The 22,332-nt window shown below is 55.7% G+C and overlaps 1 protein-coding gene across 1 annotated transcript; it reads right to left on the reverse strand.

The window, feature by feature from the left end:
* Positions 1–4,459: 4,459 nt before the first annotated feature.
* On the reverse strand, positions 4,460–20,267 carry VSX2 (visual system homeobox 2). The gene is made up of 5 exons (XM_059179708.1): positions 19,898–20,267; positions 18,520–18,604; positions 14,580–14,703; positions 6,501–6,681; positions 4,460–5,717 (listed from the first exon to the last, which is right to left on the reverse strand). Exons 1-5 carry the CDS (start codon positions 20,265–20,267, stop codon positions 5,392–5,394), a joined length of 1,086 nt encoding a protein of 361 aa, XP_059035691.1. The 3' UTR covers positions 4,460–5,391.
* Positions 20,268–22,332: the final 2,065 nt, after the last annotated feature.

Below are 22,332 nucleotides of genomic sequence, written 5' to 3' on the forward strand. Positions count from 1 at the left end.
CAGTCAGAGAGGCAGGTAGAGAGAGGAGGAAGCAGGCTTCCTGCTGAGCAGAGCGCCCAATGCGGGGCTCCATCCCAGGACCCTGAGATCATGACCTGAGCCGAAAGCAGAGGCTTAACCCACTGAGCCACCCAGGTGCCCTCAGCACTTGTCTAAATAGCCGCTTGCTTATTAATGCACCCATCAGCCAAATTCCTGGATCGTCAACTCAGCTGTAAAGGTCTGTTGGCTGAGCCCAGATTTGGTTTTTAATCCTTTGTTTCTACTTCTGGGCAGTCTATTGGTTTCTTCTCACCCGGGGCTGTGTGGAGGAAATAGAGCAAATTTTCCTCTTCTTCGCTCTCCCATATGGGTTCACCATGGTCGCCCTGGTCAACCCACCTTTGTTCTCTGACCTCCTGAGCGCCAAGCGAGGCTGGGAGGTGGCGGGGATCGAGGCTCAAGGCTGTGGGCGCACAGACAGTTTTTGTCATTCTTTTTTTTTTTTTTTAAGATTTTATTTATTTATTTGAGAGAGAGAGAGATCACAAGTAGGCAGAGAGGCAGGCAGAGAGAGAGGAAGGGAAGCAGGCTCCCTGCTGAGCAGAGAGCCCGATGCCGGACTCGATCCCAGGACCCTGAGATCATGACCCGAGCCGAAGGCAGCAGCTCAACCCACTGAGCCACCCAGGCGCCCAGTTTTTGTCATTCTTGAAGCTCAGCAGGAGGCCAGCTTCTCACTCCCTGACTCCTTCCTATATCAGACTCCCTGAAGTCCAATGTGGGAGCAGAGCCTTGCAGGTAAAGCTGGGGTGCCCTTGTTCAGAGGCGAGGTGCTCAGTGGGGAGGGGCCTGAGGCCCACTGAGAAGAGTTAGCATGGGAAGGGATTGATCTGAGTGAGAAGTTAGGGGAGCAGGCCACTGCTGGGCCCGCTCAGCGGTGACGACCCAGAGACTTCACTGCTGCCTGAGTTGAGGAAAGAACAGAAGACCCAGTTTCAGCTCCCCAGGGTGGGGGCTTGGGTGCCTGGATGATCTTAGGGAGATCGGAGAAAGGGACATTCAGTAAGCAGAGCCCTGGGGTAAAGCAGGGAAAGGGGCAGCCCTGGCACTTGTTCTAACCCAAAGGAGCCATCTGTCGTTTTCCCTCGAAAAAAAAAAAAAACAGTTTATCTTTTTTTTTTTTAAGTAAACCTAATTTTTTTGCAATAATTTTAGATTTATAGAAAAATCGTGAAGCTAGCACAGAGTTCCCACCAGCCCCTCACCAGGTTTCCCTATGATGAACATCTCCCACGAATATGGTACCTTTGCTACCCTTGGTGACCCAGGTGTCACAGCCCTAGACCCCCAAGGGAGTCAGGGAGGAGAGGGCACTGTCCCTCCTCTGGTGGGAGCAGGAGGAAGACTCCAAGATCCTGGTGAGCTGGGGGGCGCAGGAGACAGGGGAGGCTGGATGGACCCATCCCCGGGGTCCCTCCGATCTCCTGCCCGCCCTTGTCACCTCCCGCCACCAGGCAGACGCGTCATCTCTTCATGCCTGGCCATGCTCAGCAGCTCCAAGCAGCTGGCAGTCCACATATATCCTTGCCCCTGCCCTTACATCACTCTCTTGCTTGTCCCGGCGAGTGCAGCCCTCTCTGGGCAGCTGGTTGGGCCTGGGAAGCGTGGAAAAAGCTGTCCTCCCAGGTGCCGAGTTCTGGGATCCATGGGGAGACGTCCTTGCCAGGGTGCAGGCAGCCCTGGAGATTTCCCTTTGTTTATTTCCCGGCTGGCCAAGCCCTTCCTTTCCTGGCCCGTGTGTTCCCTTAGCAGTGTCCCCACCTCTCCCTTCACTGATTACCTGTGGGCTTGCTTGCCTGTCCCCCTACAGAAAGCAGTGTGCCTCTTCCCAAGGTCAACCCCTGGGGGTGGTTGTTATCTCCCAAGTCCCTCAGTGTCCAAGTCGTCCCTCAGATGTAACCGAGGGGGACAGATGCCAAAGTTGGTTGCCGGACTTGAAAAGTTTATGTTGGTGTGGCCACCTTCCTTCATGTGGCTCCTTGGCCAGTATCCTTGCTGCTTCCTCTCTGGAGGAAGGACACCAGAGGGGCAGATGTTATCATTTCCAGGAGAGGGACAGAGGTCAACACCTTTACTCAAGTCCCATGGACATGCTTTCATGGCCCCTACCTCATGCCTTCGAGGCCTTAGGACACGTGCAATTTTGTGTTTTCCTTGTGTGCTTACTTGAATTCTGTCTATCTTTCCCTCCAAGTGAGATGCTTTGGGACTACTGTATCCCCAGTGCCTTGCCTCACTGCCTGGTACACAGTAGATGCTCAATCAGTGTTTCTAAATTATTGGAAGGACAAGTTAAAGGAAGAACTTTCATTCCTTCATTCAACAGTAGACTGTCAGACCCTTTGATGGTTCCTGGGAATAAAAGATGAATAGATATGATCTCCACCTTGAAGAAAATAGTCTCGTGAGGAAGATGGACATGTAAATTACAAGCATACAGTATGATACACACGATGCATTAATGGTGGGATGTCGCTGGTGCTGGGGGAGAACAGAGGTTATAAACTCTCCCTGGAGGATCAGGAAGGCTCCAGGGAGGAGGGACTTGAGGGAGAAGTGTCAGTGTGTCTCCTGGAGGGGTGCCCATGGGCAGGGTGGGGAGGAAGGGCATTGCTAAGCCAACAGGGACATCTGCGGGGACCTGACATGCTCAGGGAAGGCGCACGGGAGCATGTGCGGACAGGACTTGAAGCAGGTTTCTTGGACCTGTCCTTTTACCGCATAGCACTTGGAGATGTCCCACATGGGCCCTCCAGGTTCTGGGTTCAGAAGGATTACATCAGCTCCCAATGAAGTATACGCGGACTGCTGATCACCTGTCACTCTCCTCCGATGACCGCCAGCCAGAAAAATCTCTTCTGAGAAGGCGTTCCCCATCCAAGGCAATCTGAAACAGTCTTATGAGATTTCTTGAGCCCAAAGCTCAAATACAAGCTATCTGGTCTGCTCCCTCCCTCTCTTCTTGTAATTCCGTCCAACGCACCCTGGAGCCGATGGGTCGTGGCTGTCTGCCGGCAATTTCTTGCAGTCCTTCCCCGGACCTTCTCTTGTTTACTTCGCTTCTCTTTAACAGGCTTTTAGCATAGGTCTGTTTGACTTCCAGATACCACTGCCTTTCTCACTGGTGGTTGTGGTGTTTGAGTTGTAGGCAAGATTCTAGAGTGCACACGTGGACACAAAAGGAGGGAGTCAGGACTCTCGGGGGCCAAGGTGGGATGAGGCATGAAGGAAATAGGGTTGTTAATAAGTAAATTATGCCAGAGGGAAAGGTTAGCTAACCCGCGGTGTGAGGATCAGCGGGGAGTCGTAGGTAATAACTTAGGGGCTCCATGGCGGGGATAATTCAGTTGTGTCTACAGTGGAGGAGGGTCTCATATCACAGTGACAAATGTCACTGGAAGTTGGTGTCAGCTCAGCCAAGAAAGACAGGCCCCTTTGCCTTTAAAGTTGGAGTCATCTCAAAAGAGGAATCTGGTAATTTTGACTTAAAAACATTTTCATGGATTTACTTTTTATGCTACCCATCCATACACTGTCCTCACCCACGGAGGATTCCTGGATCCCTCCCCTGATGTTTTTACATCAATTTTATTCTTACTTGTATCTTTACAGAAAATGGCACAGAAATCACAGGTTTAGAATACCTAGAGTTATTACATTTCCATATTTCAAACACTTCAATATCAAGTTTCTTTCTTCCCACTTCTATGTACAGTATTTACACACCGGGGACTAAAGTCTCTAACACTTCAAACCAACAGGGAACAAAGACATGGAGAAGAAGGGGGTTCCATGAACAGAATGAGGAAGAAATCAACTTTTGATATGGAATTAAAATCCAAACTCACTGTCTCAGGCCTTTCTCTTGCGAGGTATTCCCTGCAAAGGTGGGTGGGAAGGGGAATGTCCAGGGCACGAGGGTGACATAGGCCTGGCCTGGGGGGTGGAGGGGGCAGCTGCGGAGAGAACATCCCAGGTGGAATTTCCTCCCATCAGCAGACAGGAAGAAGCCCCCAGTCCCCTATTCCTCCACGGTCACTGTGTCCGTCCTATTCTTACGGACAGACGCCACAGCACACACCTGGCAGGTGCGTGGACCTGTTGCTTAGTTAGAGTCTAATCCTGGCTCCTGCCTTGCTCTCCTTTGAGCCCTTTCTCGAACCCTTTTTGTGGCCACTCCTTGATGCCTGTAATAACTCCAGGTCCACTCCAGGCTTCACCTCCCAGGGATGGCCTGGATCAAGTCAAGCCAAGATTTGTGGCTTCCTGTGTGTTCATGTAATGGCTGGATCGGGTTGGACAGGCAGGACACATGCACCTCCCCAATGAACAGCAAGAAGCTCTAGAAGGGTGTCCTGCACAGCAAATCAGAGTCGTGGGCAGTATATGGCGGGGGGGGGGGGGGCGGTCAGGATGCTTCAGAACGCAGGCCCAAAGGCTCTGGGTAAGAGTCTGGCCTCCCCAACAGTGCCCTGACCACAGCATTTTTGACAGGTGCCTGCTGTCTGCAGGGCACTGGCCCTGGACTCTACAGGTAGAGTGTCTGTGGTCTCATGCTGGGGAGAGCAGTGGGGCAGGCCGAGGGTGGGGGCGGGGTGGGTGGAGAGGGCAGGCAGGTTCACAAGGGTGACTACAGAGGACATGAGATGGAGGGGGGCTGAGGGGTTCAGGAGAACACCTTCCAAGTTTAACCTGGAATCTGGGCCCCATCAATGGGGTGGGGCAGAGGTTGAGCTTGGGCCTATGGGTATGTGTTTTGGGGGGGTAATATCCACACTGCGGAGGCCCAGGCCCTCAGGAGGGAACAGGCCGAGGAGCACAGTTTTGCCAAAGCCTGGGGGAGCTCAGGGCACTGGTACTAGAATGCAGGTCCTCAGTCCCTGGTACTGTTGCGGCAGGTAATGAGTTGGCAGCAGTGGGCTTTGGGCCTGGGCAGAGCAGAATCCACAGGGGGTATAGGGCTAGGGAGCGGGGCTGGGGGGCCTCTTTCAAGCAAGAGAACAGAGTGAGGGGTGGATCTGGACACTGAGAGTCACCAAGGGGTTGAGTGAAAGTGGCTTGAGGAGATGGTTTGGGGCAGCAAGAAGGCTTCTGAGGCAGGGATGTTGGGATGAGAAGGAAGATGCCAGAGAGGTCAAGACTAGATAGGGGGTGTCTCAGCACGGCCCAAACCCTTGGCCAGAACTGAGTTGTGCCTGAAATCAGCCCCGGGGGGGTCATGGGGGCCCCCGTGGGGCAGGAGGAGGGTGGCAGAGGCCAGGCCCAAGCCCTGCCTCAGAGAACACCTCCCAACACCACAGGCCCCGAGGAGAGCAGAGTCCTGGGGCTCGGGATCTGCGAGCCCTTGATCTAAGCCATGTCCTCCAGCTGCGGCGGACTCAGCTTCTCCGTGGGCCTGTCTTCGTCCATGGCCTCCTCCTCCTCGGGCTCCACGGCGTTCCGGGCCAGGCTGTCGGGCCCAGACACAGTCCCCAGCACTTTGGTGCTGTGCTCCTGAGCTCTGGCTCGGAGCGCGGCAATGCTGTTCTCTCTCAGTTCCTCCTGGGACATGGCCGCTGGAGGGTCGGGGCCCCGCTCCTCCGGCTCCATCTTGTCCAGTCTGGGCGGGGCCTGGCGCTCCACCTCGGGCTTCCTCCCCGACTCCGCGGCTGCCTCCAGCGACTTTTTGTGCATCCCTAAAAAGAATTGTTGGTATTCGGGTTTAGAAAAGCGCCTGGGAAAGCCATCTTGAACTGAAAACGGCAAAGATAGAGAGAGGCCAGAATTAAGGACGAGCAGAAAGCCTTACTTCACACACCGCAGTCACGCGAGTCCCAGGGGCCGGGGCCGGGGCGGGGGCAGCGGGAGGGTGGCCAGGGGCCGGGGCTGGCGCTGCAGACCAGCAGCTGGGCCCCCGGCCTGCCGAGGGCTTCTCCAAGTCAGGTCCCTGGGCACCTGGCCACCGCCTGCTCTGCCCCTTCCCAAGCGTAGCACGAGCGCCCCATCCCTCCCTCCTGGGATTCTAGATCATAGAAACCCAAGATAAGCTGGTGCCGCTGCCAGACATAGGCCCCGAGGGCAGGTAGGGGGAAGATGGCACGCGGAGAGATTTCAGGGGGAAGAAGTCCTTTGGGCAAAGCCAGAGTGGTGGCCAGAGGGTCCGAGGGGTCCCCCCAGCCCCCAAGAGAAGCTGTTTCATTCATCACAAGCCCACCTCTGGCCAAGTGAAGAGAAGGGTACAGACCCTGAGCCAACAGCCACACCCTTCTCACAGTACGAAGGAACCCAGGGGCCCAGGGCATAGACAGCTAGCCCCGGGCCCAGCATGCCCTGCTGAGCCTCCTGAGCGGATCTGCTCTGGAGTGCGTCTGTCCTGCTAGGTGGCCCCGTCTCCCTGCTCCAGAGCTATGTCCCCTCCTCCAGGGAGCCCGCTCTCCTCACCACAGGGGCAGGGCCCCAAGGAGGGTGCGGGCTCTTACCCAGCAGCCACGGGGCACAGGAGTCCATGATGCCGTCCTTGGCGGACTTGAGGATGGACTCTGGCAGGGGGATAGAGTGCCGCACCATGGCCCCGTAGAGGCCGTACTCCGCCATGACGCTGCTCCGGCCCCAGCACTTCTCCCGTTTCCTCCACTTGGCCCTGCGGTTCTGGAACCAGACCTGCAAGTGAGGATGAACAGGGCTAGGGGTGTGTTCTGAAGGGCACTGAGGCCAGGCCCTTACCCCGGCGGCCCCCTGTGCAGGTCCCCACTCCTTTGATTGCTGGGGCTGCATCCCCAGGACTGCTAGTTTCTCCAGCAGGGTGCCCTCGTTTAACTTTCCCCACTCCGTGGAACCCCCCTGGGGATTCTCTAGGCTCAGAATGCCTAGAAGGAGGTCACTCAGTCCTATAAGAACGTGATGGGTGAAATGGGTCCTTTCTTTCTTTTTCTTTTTTAAATCAAAGCAGTTCTAGGATGACAGGCAGAGGCCTCTGGGTCAAGCTCTTGAGATGGGCAGTTCCCAGCATGGTCCTCAGTTTGCTGCCGAGAAGCCCCAACCGGGGAGCTCTCTTGAAAGTGGTCGCACCTCCAGCGTACAAACAGAATCCCGGTTTTGACTTGCAGAGGGACACATTCCTTCCAGGGGCTGGACTAGCTGTGCATCTTGTTTGGGTCTCCCTCTCCACCAGAACCCCAGGGGCCGAACCGGCCTTGAAGCCAGGCTGGTGTGGACTCAGGCATCAAAGGGCATGGCATCCAGGTAGCAGGAACCCTGGGGGACACCCCCAGGAGGCCCAAGTCAGCCTCCTTTCAAAGTCCTCCTTTCTAAGTGCCCTCCATGCACCAGCTCCCCACAGTTCTGGACTTAACCCTGAATAATAATGCAGAGGAGCTGGGCAGCCATCCCTCAGTCAGGCAAGGAAGATAAAATTCTTCTGGTGTGCAGAGAAAGGGGCATGGGGACCTAGGAGGGTGCAGTGGGGGGCCCTGTACCCCTGCATGGGGACACCCTGGAGAATGTTTCTCTGGCCGCAAAGCTGACTGGTGCAGGGCACGGGGGTACCCTGGAGGTGTCCGCAGAGCTCCAGCCCCGTGCTTGGAGCGGTCCCGCCATGCTTGGGGGAAGGGAGATTTCTCGGTCTCCCAAAGCAGCTTTCCTGAGACTTCCGGCAGCTGACAGGAGCCCCCAGCTCTGTCCCCCAGGCAGGTGAAAGGCCTTTGAGAAACCGGTGGGCTCTGGAAGGATCCCAGGCCCAACCAGCGGCCCCCTCCCGTCCGCTCCGGGCCCTGACCTCCGGAATGGCGAGACGCCCAAGGCGCCCCGGGAAGTAGGGAGATGAGGGGGAGAACAGAGGCGGGTTCGGGGAAAATCTATTAGTTTCCTCTGCGATTTCCATTCCCTCGCCTCGGCCGGGTCTCCCGCCCCCTTCCCTCCGGGCCCCTCCCCCGCCCCCGGAGGCGGAGGTTTCAGCTTTTGATGAAAAATTGCTCCAGCTCTATTCAGGAGGCGGCAAAAGAAGAGTCACCCCCAGGGGCAGCCCTGGGCTGATTGAAAAATAAGTTAATTTCTGTTTGAATCGATGGGCCTCAGGCACTGAAATATCACGGGAAATTAAAGCGGCTGCTCTCTCGGGAGCCGCGGCATTGACCCGCACTAATTAATGCTGGGGAGGCAGCGCGAGCCGCGCCGCGAGCCGCTCCCCCTCCCCGGGGGACCCCAAACACTTCTCATTTAACTAATTAGACGGGGAAAATTGGGTGTTAATTTGTTTAGGATTTTTCCCCCTCTTCCCCCCGCAGCTCCCTCTCCGGCCCCCACCCTGCGCGGGGGCGCGGGAAATGAATGCGGGGCTCGCCGGCAGATGGCTGCCCGGGTCACTCTGCAATCTTCTCCGACTTGATTGCTTGATTAGGTCGTTAGCACATTAAAAAAAAAAATTGCTTGCCGTCTGGCGCTGGCGTGATGAGTGGGACGCGCGGCAGCGCCTGGGTAATTTATCTTTTTATACGGCAAAGAATTTGATTTCAATCTGCAGATATATGGGGCGCCTTTGACACCTGTTTAACATCGCGCCGCTGACAGTTTAACCCTTTGCTGCCTCTGCTGCGGGGACGCCCGGGCGGGGGTTCGGATCCGCACGCCCCCGCCGTTCCCGCCGCTGCCGCTATGTGGCGCAGTGAGAGCCCCAGCGGCTCCAGGCAACCCCGAGCGTGCAACTGAGCGCGGCCGGACGCTTCCAGCAGGGGGCGCCCCGGCAGCCCAGCCTCGCCTCCCGAGGACCCTCAAAGAGTTCCGCGAGCGCAGACCGTCTCTGCCGGGCTGCGTTAAGACCCCGCGGTCCACGCACGCCTTTAAATGGACCGAAATGTGTGTATCCCTGTTTTGAAATGTCTCCGTTTGTAAATAACCAGGAACCCACAAAAACGGGAGAGACGCGCCCCAAGACTCCCCGGGCCTCGCCACCTCCGACAGAAAACGACCGCTCGGTCCACCCTGGGTGTGGCGCCGCCTGCAGCGGACTGCACCTTTGCCATCACCGGGTCTGGCACCTGCCGTTCCGGCTCAGGCCCACCTGGAGAGCTGCGAAGCCATTGTGCAGGGCCCTTTCCCTGGTCCGGGCCCAGACCGCCGCGGGGGACCCCTGCCAAGGAAAGGGTTTATGCAGTTTGAAAGCCACTAGATGGCTGCGCCTCGGGGACTACAGAGCAGAGACGATGAGCGATGCGGGCCCGGCCTAACTCGCCCATCGCCCGGGCCGGGCTCCGCGTTATGTTTAGATCCCTCCCCAGCGCCACCTGCCTGTCCCTTAGGCTCTCCAAACCCAGCGCCTGCGGTTTGTCTGGGACCTCTGCCCTGTCCCACCCCAGTGCGGATGCCTGGGAGGATCCGCTGTCCTGGCTTCGTCTGGATTCCGTGAGCGTTGGTGCTTGGGGCGGGGTGGGGGGGGTGCGGGGAGGGCAGAGCTCTCACATGGAAACATCTTTACTGGAACACTAAAGAACGGGGGTGCAGACTTGGGATTCAGATGCTCTCTGGGGTCTATAAACAGAACCATTTTCCTGGGTCTCCTAATTTGGGCACATGAATAACTGGTCTGGAGATCAGACTTTGCCCGCAGACATTCCCAGGGGAGCTGGTGCCAGCTGGTCGTTCAAACCAGGAATCATGCGGACCCTCGGTTATGGGCTCTTGGAATGCTTGGCTCTCTGCAAAGACCAGATGCTGCTCCAATTTATGGAGGAGACCTGGACAGCCAAAACAATTTCTTTTTAGGACAGTTGGCAGGGAAGCTGTAGCTTGATGCCTTGGAGGGAAGTGGACAAGGGATTAGCATTAACCCTAGCACTCCTCATATCCGCTTTTCGCTTCTCTTCCTGGAAGCAACCAGCAGGTGCACAGAACTTGATGGTTACAAGAAGCACTGAAGCAGACAGTCCTGAACTGGATTCCCAGCTGCGAAACAAATTGCTGTGTGATCTTGGACAAGTTGTTTGTCTTCTCTCAGTATGTCTCTCCAAACATAAAATAATGTCTATTTTCCAGGGCTGTTTTGAGGATTAATACAATAAGTGAAAGTCCTAGAAAGTCCCTAGAACTTCCCTAGAATGGTCCTAGAACCCACGCTTATCACATAGAAGGTTCAAAAAGTGCTACTTACTATTATTTCAGTGGAGGCAAAGAAAACCAAGGGGAGGTTAATCAACAGCATTACCTGTCCCTCTGGCCTCCTCGGCAGGCTCTTTAGCAAGGTTGGACTGACAAATAATAATAACTCCAGGAGAGGGGCAGAGGGATAGAACTAACCTTTAAGCTGTATGGTTTTAATACAGCTAGCCTCTGTTTCCCCTTTAGGTATCCCGAGGGCCAAACGGAGACCCCTGCTGCTATGAGCACATTTCTAATGTATCCCAGGCCCTTGAGGCTCAAATGCACGAGAACACCCAGGCAGTGCCCAAACCTCCCTGCAAACTGGCTGTGATCGGGAGCTGGAAGGCCTTGGCTGGAGATCCTTGCCCTGCCTCTCACTGTCTTGGTGATCGCTCAGTCTCTCACGCATTCCCTTTTCTGGCTGCCCACTTTCTAGAGGAGACTGCCCTCTCACGTGATAGTCGGGCCTGGAACTCCTGAGCAGAACCTGTGTCAAGGCCACAGGGAGGACCAGAGCTCTGCCTTACACCTTAGGGTTCCCAGTGCCTGAGAAGGGGCTCAAAAGGGACAGCAAGCATCACCGGGTCTGGCACTCCCACGTGAGATCTTCCGGCTTGGGAACCCAGGGTCTGGGTTCCTGCATTTCCCCTCAGAGGTGTTGCCCTAGAAGCACTCAGATGCCTCTGGCGGTCCATAGCGGGTCTGACAGGAGCCTCCACAGCTGGCAGTGAGGGTCCCAAGAGATTGTGCCTCCAAGGACAGACAGGACCTGGAGAGGGGTACTTGTCAAACAGGTGCTCTCTCGCTACAGAGCACACTGGGAGCAGAGCCAGCAACCCTACCAGCAATTTCTCTCACGGTGTGGGTAGAACAGCTACAGTTGTGCCCACGAATGGCCTCTCTTGTCATCACACAGCTCCTGTCCTGTAAGCTCCCACCCTGGCATCTCCACAGGACACCATACCCCCGGCTCCTTCTCTCAAAGCTCTCCCAGGAGAACCTCTGTGGTCATCCCAGGATTGCCAGCCTCAAGAAGACATCTTGTAAGATGAATGCTCTTTGTACATTCTGGTCGCTCGCCTCCCCAGGCCCTGCTTTCGGAGCTTGCCTCCTACCACCAGGCCTGGCTCTGTCAGCCATGTGGCGGGTCCCATCACATTCACCCAGCTTTCTTCCTCTCCTCCGGCTGGAAGCTGATTAATTTGAGCTCATTGCAGCAGTGATTTAATGACTCAACACTCCACATGCTCTCAGCATTCCTGACACCGTATTTCAGCGTCTCCCTGCCCGCCTCGGCTTCAGGCTCAGAGAAGCCGGGCCTTGCTGCAGCCTCTGACGTCCAGTAGGGGGCAGCTTTGCCCACATTTCCTGGCAGCCCAGGCAGCAGCCTTCCCTGCACACCTGACAGGTCATCTTGTCCCTCGTGCTGCGCTGTCCCCCCTCAACTCCGCATCCTCCACTTATAGGAACACATATAAAACGCAGAAACTCCTTTCCAGAGTCTCTGACGCAGGATTTTTATGCCAGCTGTCCACGATCACTGGAGAGTTTTAAAGATACACAGATGTCAAGGACTCTACACCAAAGTAATGAGATCAGAATGGCTGGGCAGGGGGGCCCCACATGGGTTTTTCAAAAGCTGCCCTGTGATGCTATATCCTCTAACATCTGGAATAGAATCCCTTCCAACTTCGTTCCCTATCCTTGGGCCTGTATCCCTTTAAAAGAGGCCAACGTGAACAACACTAGTCCGAGGATCCAGGCCATGAGCTTAGGTACCAGAATTTGCCCACTCAAAAAACAATTTTTTTATGAGTGAGTTTGTGAGGTTTCTTCCTTTAGAACAATGCCTGGAACTCAGGAAGTATCTTTATGAAGGTTTGATACAGGTTCCCCCCGACCTCCAACCGTCTCTGCTCCCCCAGCTTCAAGTCAAAACACAGGCTTCAGATTCAAGAGGCGGGTGGTGAATGTGTGCGCTTTCGAGGCGGACCGCGTGTCCCCCACCACCTAGCTGTGTGGCCTTGGGCCAGGGGCTGTCCTTCTGCTTCCTTGGTCGTCTCCAGAACTAACTGAAGTCGGGCGAGCCCAGGGCACCTGCCGGGCATCACTCAGGATACATGACACGAGGCTTTATGGCACCTGCACCCAAGGTGGGGCTCACCGTCACCCCCATCTTATAGGTGAGGAATCAGGGGCTCTGCAGGGTGAAGTCCACTTGTCCACTCACTCAGTCCCAGGAATGGTGGAGCCAGGAGGTGTCTGGCTTTGAAACAGCGTCCCTAACCACTGTACCTCCTTGCCTCTCCCGTGGGTGTTGTGTTTTCAGAACACCTAGCACGTGGAAACTGCTCTGTAAGTGATAGCTGTGATCATCGCTGAAACATGTGGAGACTTTGCCCGGGCCACCTGGGCCAGGCTATGTGACAGCTCACATAACATACACCTTCTGGAAGGCAGCATTTAGCTAAAGAACTCTGTGGGTGCTCGAAGACTCTGAGAGATTCTCGGCTCTGTTTTCCTAGATCTAGAGTTCTCGCAGTCCCAGGGCAATCAACTGACTCCACAACCTAGCTCCTCCTTGCTGGCCCCTGTAGCTTCAGACACCACCCGACAGATGCCCGGCCCCCGCCCCCTGACAACTCAGAGAAGCCTGGCAGCATCTGCCTACTGGGGCGTCTGTGGCAATGCAGAACAGCTGAGCGAGAGCCTTCCCCAGAATCCTCCACGCGCCTCACCCACTGCCACCACGGCCACGGCCGAACAGATTTTTAGACAGCCCAATGCAAGCAGCAGCTGTTCCTTCCTACTGGTCAGTAGTGCCACTGGGAGGCCTACCAGCAGGAGACGTTCTCGGCCCTCCACCCCACTCTGGCCACTTGTAATAGCCAACTTTGTGCAAACGCAGGCCAGGTAGGGGTTACCATTACACATCGACTAGATTGGCGAGGGCTGACACACAGACACACAGGCTTGATTCAGAATGAACACAGGATTCAGAATCAACACCCCAGGCTTACCCCGCTGGAACCCAGTTGGGTAGGGGGCTGATGGATCCAGGCCACCACGGATAAGGCACCAAACAGATAATCTGCTTATGAATGATTGAGCTTATTGTTAGTGTCAATGTCTAAAACCACTGGCTAAAATTCCTAATAGATTTCCAGGGGAGAGGAAGACTCTTCTGGAAAAGTAGCTCATGTCTCATTTCCAGTTCTCTGGTTGTCCAGTGAGAGAACACAAAGCTACCTAGAACTTATGTGGTTTCCTTTCCCCCCAACACACATCCTACCTCCAAGGGCTTTTCTTTACTGGGAGGGGTTTCAGGAAGTCGGGATCCCTGCTCCCCCTCACTTTTCCCAGCCTTAGCTATGAACCGCTCTGGACCATTCTACTGATGAAAACAGCTTTCACTCAAGGGTGTGGTCCAGTTAAGACAAACCCAAATCTTCTGCAAATGTTCCTCCTACCCACTGTTCTAGGCCCTGCCTAGAAAATCATCAGACTTCATCTCCCAGAGAAACCATTAAGCAGATCCACCCTTGCCTAGCGAGGGAGGTTCTGGCCTTGGAAAGGTCTTGCTGCTGATGAAAGGGAGCCCTGTGGCCAGCACAGCTGAGAACATCCCAGTCTGGACCAGTGGTCGGTTATCTCGCAGAAGTCTCTAGGAGAGGGGTGCCTGATTGATTCAGAGGAACATGCGACTCTCGATCTGGGGTTTGTAAGTTCAAGCCCCTTGTTGACTGTAGAGATTACTTAAAAATAAAATCTTCAAAAATAACTCTAGGAGAGGAGAAGGGCTTAATCAGCCACACTTGCAGGCAAGAGTCCCCAGCCACATCCCAGACCAGACCCAAGCAGGAGCTCAGGGCAAGGCCAGCTGTCTGATTGTGAGAGGAAGGAGTTTCAGGTGGATGGAGGTGGTGGGGTTGACAGAAAGGGAGGAGGTGACTTTTTCTTCATGGGTTGGGGGAGTGGAAGGAAGGGAAACAGAATGGGGTCAGGACTAGAAGCCACCTTCCCCTTCTACCCACCTCTGGCCTTGGAGCAGACATGTAGCTGTACCTAAGAGATACCTGACACCACAGAGTCCCCCCTTGAGGATCCATGAGGACCCATGATGACCCCGCCCCAGAACACCATGTCCCACCACAGGCCCCTTCACGGTCTGCCCGACCTGCTCCTCAGGAAGCCACAGTCTGGAACAGCAGGCCAGCCGCACCATCCAGGTCTCTCATGTCCCCTCCCTACCTCAACAACAGTGCCCACCTCACGTGATAGGCGTTCAGCAAGTACCTATCACCTTAACCGAACTGTTCTTCACAAGGACAAGCAGGGGGTTGGAGATGGGGTCACAGGTATCCAGGAGCCTGGGGTTGACAATACCTCAGGGAGTGTGGAGAGAGAAGGACCTGGGGCTCTGTTACCTGTATCCTGTCTTCTGGAAGCTCCGTTTTCATGGCCAGCATCTCCCGGGCATAGACATCTGGGTAGTGGGCCTCATTGAATGCCTTCTCCAGCTCCTCTAGCTGGTAGGAAGTAAAGATTGTCCTGAGGGGAGCAAAGCCAGACACTCAGGACCCAGAAACTAAAAGAGAGTGTTTCAGAGAGGACAGAATGACCCTCCCCTAGCCTCCTAGACAGACCCCCAAACCCAGGGCTGGCCCAGCACCATCAGACACAAACTCACACCCACACACACACACCACACTCACACTCACATATGTTCACACACACTCGTAGCTTAACACTCTAGGTTCTCCTTTATTCAAGTCTGAGGATCCACACTGTCCTTCTTGGGAGGACATTCTTTCAGCCTTCGGTGACACTTCATACTAGGGAATCTTTCTGGAAGCGATTTGGGGGAAAGCATGTTCAGACAGAAATTTTAGAAAGCTGTAGAAAGCCCTTCTTCTTCCTTCCAAGCACAGAGTGAGGGACTCACCAGATAAATAAATGCCTCAGGCCCTCTGGGACCTGCTTTCCCGTTTCCTCTGGAAGGCAGTAGTTGATCTTTTCAATGACACCCACGTTCAAAGTCCCACTGGAAGGTCAAAGGCAACCACAACCCTAGTGTTTGAACAGCTGAGACCCGAATCTCCCACCTCCTCACGCATCCCACTATTTTCTCCTCCTCACCTCCCCTTCCTCTGCCACAACTTGGAACTACTAGCTCCTCAGAGTTGCCCGCGGATGCCCCCCCACTTCCGGTGCTCATAAGACAAGGAGGCACCTTCCAACCGCCTTCCAACGCCCAGGCTCAGCCATTCGTGGGGGTGGGGGGGGGCGTCCCATTCAGGAGGGTTCCATCCAGGTCACTGTGAGAGAACCTACCTACACAGCCCCCACTCTCCACAGAGCAGTCTACACTGACTTATTTGGGTCCTAACCTGTTTTAAGAATCTGGTAAACGCTACATCCTTTTGCCCTAGGACAACACCCAAATGAATATTCTCCAACACAAAATTTTACTTCTATTATCAGGAGCTTCATAGAACTCCTTTCCCCCATAAATCATACACACCCGCTGACAGGCACCAGTTCTTCTCTATTCAGACCTTAATTTCACCAGCTTCTAGGTGACCTTTATCCTGTACCCTTATCAAGTCAATGGGCAATATAGTGCTGATTCCACAAACCCAGATTGTAAAGATGGTACGTTCTTTGCCTGAGCCTCTGGGTTCTGACGCTGGGGACCAGCAGAGAGGGTTAGAATCCTTCACTGAAGCTCTCATTCTCACTCCCACCAAACACCAGGAAAAAGTCCCAGTGGAAGCCCCATTGGGTCCTTGTGCTGTTGTTGGCTTTAATGTCTTGAGGATAGATGCAGGGGATGTGTGAGGAAGAAAGATTCTGCCCTTTATAGAAAATGACTGGTTTGATTCTAAATTGTTTCTCCTATTCTCTTGGGAGGCGGGGAATGGAATGTTTATGTACACAGAAAGTGAATTCTTCAGAATTTTGAAGATCTGCTGGTTTCTATTTTGCTCTTGCCACTTACTGAAAGGCCCCGGAACAGATTGTCAGAATAAACAATCAAAGTCTTGAAGTCTTCTCAAAACTGGGGAAACCAAGGCACACAGGTGTTGTGGCTTGGCCAACGCCAAAGAAGCCAAAGAAGGGAGGGGATGAGAGGTTATTTAGAATCATTCAAGTGCCTGCCTCCACTTGGGAGAGCCCTCATTGAAAAAACAAAAACAAAAACAAAAAACCAAATCTCGAATCCCCCAAACTTTCCCTCATTCCTGCCTCAGAGCTAATCTTCGTGTTGATGCTGGTGTGCTCTCCAGGGAGGCTTCTGCATCCCACAGATGTGATCCAAACCCTGCTCCCGGCTTAATGCAGAATCCCAGACTCTTCAGGTGCCTGCCGCATCCCGTCTGCAGAGAAGCTGAGCTTTCCCGGTGCAGGGACGACCAGAATCCCAGAGACTCCCAAGGCGGCTGCTCCATCCCTATTCCCCCTCTCCAACCCTGACTAAGCCCGGCGTGTTTCATTACTAGACTCCAGAGGCTCTTACCTGAAACGCCCAAATGAGAGAAGCGCAGGAAAAAAATATTTTTAAAAAACTAATTAAAAGCTGCACCAGCCATCAGTAGCCATTCTGATCTCTCTAATAATCTGCGCTCTGCATACACCAGAAACCGCCTGAAACCGAGGGCAGGTGGTGGGTTGCGCTGTCTCACCCGGATCCCCCAAACATCTCCTCAGTGGGGAGAGTGTCTGGGGAGGACGGAGTCAGGAGCCTTACGCAGAGATCTGGGGCTGTGGATCAGCCAGTCCAACAGCCCACACAAGGAGACGTCCTGGAGCAAAAAACTGTTCTTGTACCCAGGGAATACTTTCTCCTGGACTCTCCTTGCCTTGTGAACCCCTCTTCCCATTTCTGCACCGGCACAGAAGCCGTTCAGCCCCAGTGGCTCTGACCTATCCTTCCTCTATGGTCCCCGCCCCTGCCCTTGCTCAGGGGAAGCTGACACGATTACCCACCCTGGGATCAGGGAGAGATGGGGGGCAGAAAAGATGCTCTAATAAATATTTGTTGGATGAATGAATGTAAAAAAATGACCCAGGATCTAGGTTTCCGTTGAAAATAAAACAAAGCAAAACACAACAAAAATGTTGCCTGAAGAGAACGAATAAACGAGGTCACTGAGAAACCAAGTCAAAGTTCACCCTCATTCCAGCCCAACCCTACTGGGGCTTAGAGGACAGGAAGAGCCATTTCAAAAGGTGGGAACCAATAGTGGAGTTTCCAAGAGCTAGCTAAGCAAGAGGGGAATGCAGAAAAGTGCCCAGAGAAGGGGTGCAAAGAGGCTGGGAACAAATTGGGGAGAAGAGGATGGGGTGGGCGGTGGCCAGGAGAGCTCCCTAGGGGAGAAATGTCTCACCAGCCAGCAGGAACCTTGTGCCTTGTGGACACACCACCTGGACTAGGGTGCAGGGAGAGATTTGGGGAAACAGATCTGGAGGGTGAGCACAGGGGAGGAGTCTGGAAGCAGCACTGGCAGAAAGTCAGACAGATTTTTGGAGCTCACTTCTTTATTTCCTTAAACCCCCCTCAGAAATTCCTACAAAGAACTAGCAGGTGCTTCGTGGAACCCGAAGGGAATGTGCGTCTGGGGTGGGGTGTTACTTTTCAGGATATTCCTTTAAGCACCTACTGAATTTTAAAGTTGTACCAGTAGTACCTCTTTGAAGATTCATTTAAAAAAATTCTCTCGTAGCCGGTACCCCCATGCAGCCCACTCGACTCCAGCAGATGCTGGTGGGGTCATCCAGTCCACACACCTTCCCTACCCATTTTACAGAAAAGGAAACTGAGGCTCGCGGAGGGAAAGAGACCCTCTCAGGGTCACAAAAGAGCAGAAGCCTAACGAAAAATTCCCATCCGAGCGCATATATCACGCTCAAGGTGTTTGATCCGCTGGGAGCAGAAGGCCAAGGGTGTGGCTGAGCGGACCGGGATGCCGGGAGCCGGATGCGGGCCCGGGGACAGTGGGCAGAGGGGCCAGCTTGGGCGTGGGGTGGGAGCCACTCTGCCCCATCGAATCTGGGGGCCGCCTGCCTCTTTCTGGCTCCGGTTCGGCCTTGCTTTGGCCTTTCCTTTCTCCCGCAGAAGGAAAAAGCCCAGCGGGTGCCGCCTCCCCGGCGGCCACACACCATCCTCACCCGTTGTGGCTGGACGCCAGGGTCCCGGGCGGATATCCCCCAAACAACCTTCGGTGTCCCCGGCCCTGGCGCAGCCTTGGACTTCTAACTTAGGAGTCGGTGAGAAGAGGGTTGGAACGACCCACCCCCCAAACAGGTTCTGGCAAGGGAGTAGGTGAGCCGAAGAGGTGACGGAAAGCGCCGCAGGGGCCTTACCTGTGTCGCCGCTTCTTCCGTTTCTTGGTCTGGTTTAAAGCCGATTTGGACATTTTTCGGTCGCTGGAGGAAACATCTTCAGAATCTGAAAAGCGGGCGGAGGCACATGCGGCAGAATGGGGGGCGCGCTCGGCAGCGCCCGGGGAGGTCAGGCGCCCGAAGCCCGCGAGGGCCCCACCCCGGGCCGACTGCGGGAGCGGCCGGGACCTGCTCTGCCCGCCCGGGGAGCCCTCCGAGAGGTCGACTCCATCGCTTAGCCCCGGCCGGCTCTACCCACGCCGGCTCCCCAACCCGAAGATTTTGCACAGATTTCGTTGTAAGAGAGGCAAAGGCCCCAACGCGTTTGGGGCCGGGGCGGCGGTGGAGCGAGGCAGCCTCAGGGGCTCGCAGGGCCGGCGGGCGGGGATCCGGGCGCTGCGCCCTGCCCCGCGCCTGCAGCTCCGGCGCCCCGGGCTCCGAAAGTTGGCCCCGGGAGAGGAGCCGGGACTCAGGGAGCCGGGCGCGGGGAAGCGTGGGGTCTCCCCGGGCACCTTTTTCAGTGCCTGCGGAATGCGCCCCCGCTCGAGACTGGAGAAGCTGCGACGCGTTACTTTTCGTTGTCCCTCCAAATAAAAGTAAATAAATAAATACATAGATAACGAAAAATCGGGGGAACTGCCGAGCGCGAGCACGAGCCGGAGGCCGAGTGGGTGGGGACGCGCGGCCGGGAAAGCAGTCCGGGGTGTGCGCGGTGGGGTCGTCCCGGGGCCCCGCCTGGCACGGGCATCCGCTAGATTGTGGCATTTAGGTGGAATCGGATGGTGGCCGCTCCTGCCGCCGCAGAGGCCAGGGTGTCCAAGCTCGTGGGGTGAAAAATAAACCCCAGCTGACCCACATGGGCTTTGTGGAACGGAGAGAAGAGGAAGGAACAGCAACTTTGGATACCAGGGCTGGGCCGAAGCGGACACCCGCTTCCTGGGCGACCAGCTCACGGAACAGAATAGGTCCCCGGACCGCGGGTCCTCCGGGAGGCCGGGGTGCAGGGGAGCAGCTGAGCTGGGGGCCCCCAGCCCGCGCAACGAGCTCCGACACCCCAAGCTGGGTTTCCGGTGGGGCCCCCGCCGGGCGCCGCGGCAGAGCGGGGCGCTATGCGGGGACCGGAGAACTGCGCGGAGGCCGGAAACGCTGGGGCCGAAACCAGGCGGGAGCCCGGAGCATCCTCCCGGCGCCTGCCCCGGGCGCGCCGGCCCCAGGCTCGAGCTGCGACCCTTCGGCCTTGGCGCGAACTTTTGCAGGGGGAGAAGGCCTTGCGGTGCAAGCGAAAGCCGACGGCGTGGGGCTTCCGGCTCTCGCCCCCAGTCGGGCAGCCGGGCAGCCGGGCAGCCTCGCCCTCACCTACCCGAGCTGGCCGTCTGGCTGGTGTCCAACGGCCCCGACGCTCTTCCCAGCGGCTGCAAGTGGACGCTCTGCGGGTCGGACAGCACTTCCAGGAAGGTGGGCTGCGCGTAGAAGCCGGGGAGCCCCCCGGGCCCCAGTAGCCCCATGCCGCCCACTCCTGCGGGACTGAGCACCGAGCGCGCCGCCAGCAAGTGCCCGGGGGCCAGGCCGTCGAGGGCAGCCCGCGGGTGGGAGTTGGGGGGCTCCTTGTTCAAACCCAGGATCTCCTGAATGCCGAACCCCGTGCACCTGGCCGGGGCGCCCCCCGAGGTACTCTTGGCCACTGTCTCGGATTTGGGCTTGCTCAGCGCTTCCCCCGCTTTCCCCGTCATCTCCCGGCTCTTTGGAGGGGCTGAGGCCGCAGGTCTTTTGCTCCCCCCACCCCCCCGCCGGGCTCCCCGCTTCGCGAAGTTGGTCCCAGGTGCCCCCTCCGGTGTCTAATGCTCTGGAGCCCCAAGGAGATTCCCCTTTTATCCAACCAGGCGGCAGCCCAAGTGGGGTCAGAGCTGAGCAGCCAATCACCGGGGCCAGGAGCATTAGGAATTCCAAAAAGCTGGCAGCTCCCGCCGCAGGCAGCACCGAGGGGCCAGGGCGCTGGGGACCGGGCACCGGGTGGACTCGGCAGGACGCCCATGGGCAGGGACCCCAGGGGCTGAAATGAGACAACAAGGTTCAGGACTGTTCCAGGAGGCTGGGTGGCTTGGGATTCTGGGGAGAGCCTGGCTGGGACATGTCCCTGGGGTGGGGTGGGAGGTTAGGCGAAGGGCCAATGTTAGAGACTGGGGGTCCTCCCTCCCTTGAGTCCAGTACAGACTGACAAGGTCAAAGAAGACCAAGTATGGGATCCTTGTGTAAAAGGCAGGCAAGGAAGGGAGCAAGTGCCCTGGACAGGCTGTGTGGTGGCAAGGGGCGAAAAAAGGAGTCAGCGTGTGATGAGGGAGAGGTATGGGTGGGAAGAGCTCCACACTTGCCTTGCAGCACAGGATAAAGTGCCTAGTTCAGAACAACTACTCAGTAAATCTTGGCCCAATGAATAAAGGAAAGATAAAGGAGTCAGGAGAAGGAGTTCCTGGTGGGCTAGAACAATGGTGATTTCTTTTGGTGAAAAACCATGGGCATCTGAAGATCTTCCAAGAGTAAGCAGGAATGTTTCCAACTTCGTGGAAGGCCTTCATGTACTCTGCCACCCATTCATTCAGCTAATGCGTGTTGAGCCCCTTACCAGCTCTGAGCTGGGAGCTAGGGGTCCCGCTGTAAATCAGGTCTGCGATACATCCGAGTTCACTGAGCAGACAGAATGGAGAAGATGGGATTGTCCATGTGAGGGAGCAGGCTGGAGAGAGGGTGTTAGAGGCAATTAATTAAAAGATAACCTTCTGTCCCCAGCTGAGAAGGATCCCTTGACTAACTCCTGTGTTGGAAGTTGCAAGAATTGCAGCCAACGGGGCCAGCTGAAAAGTGATGAGAGGCAGGGCCCTACCTGGAGAAAAGCCTGAATTCCCAAAGTAGGCAGTGGAGTCACTGGTGTCCCGCTTGAGGGCTCTTCGGGGAGCAGGATCCCCTAGGGCCAAATGTGTCAGGTGAAGGTGATTACACACACACACACACACACACACACCTGCCGTGGACCTCTGTGTACCAGCATTCCACCAGCTCAGCTAATTCTTCTGTGACATTCTTGGGACTAGGGACTGTCTTACTTCCCTTGGCATTCCCTTCTTTCCAGTCTCTAATACACACTAGGTTTTAAATCAATCTTTCTTGCTAGCTTTCTTTGATATGTGTATTTATTTATTTTTTTAAAGATTTTATTTATTTATTCGACAGAGAGAGATCACAAGTAGGCAGAGGAGGCAGGCAGAGAGAGAGGAGGAAGCAGGTTCCCTGCTGAGCAGAAAGCCTGATGCGGGGCTCAATCCCAGAACCCTAGAATCATGACCCGAGCCAAAGGCAGAGGCTTTAACCCACTGAGCCACCCAGGTGCCCCGCTTTCTAGGTTTCTTAAGAGAAGTACCTCTTATTTCCTTGTTTCACAAATAAGTTTGGTTAATTTGATTGCTTTAAATATTTCTTGACTTACAGTCACCCTATGAGGCAAGGTAAAGACAGGGTTGGTTGCTTTAGGCCAAGACTGGAAAACCAGACTAGGGGAGAGATTCCATTGAGGATTTCTTGGCTAGTCAGCTGCAAACCCCCAAATGAATGGAAAGCTCCTCACCCAGCCTGCAGCCAAGGTGTCTGGTACCCTTTGCAGTTGCCATGAGGCCAAAGGGACAGCGGAGAGGGAACCCCAGGGAGGCTGGAAACTGAGGCCTGGCTCTCAGGGCTGGTATGAAATAGGTCTCCACTCACTCCAGCCGGGTCCACACAAGAACTGGAACTGGGCTGGGGGGCTTC

The sequence above is a fragment of the Mustela lutreola genome, chromosome 7 (genome assembly GCF_030435805.1).
Source record: "Mustela lutreola isolate mMusLut2 chromosome 7, mMusLut2.pri, whole genome shotgun sequence".
NCBI lineage: Eukaryota > Metazoa > Chordata > Mammalia > Carnivora > Mustelidae > Mustela > Mustela lutreola.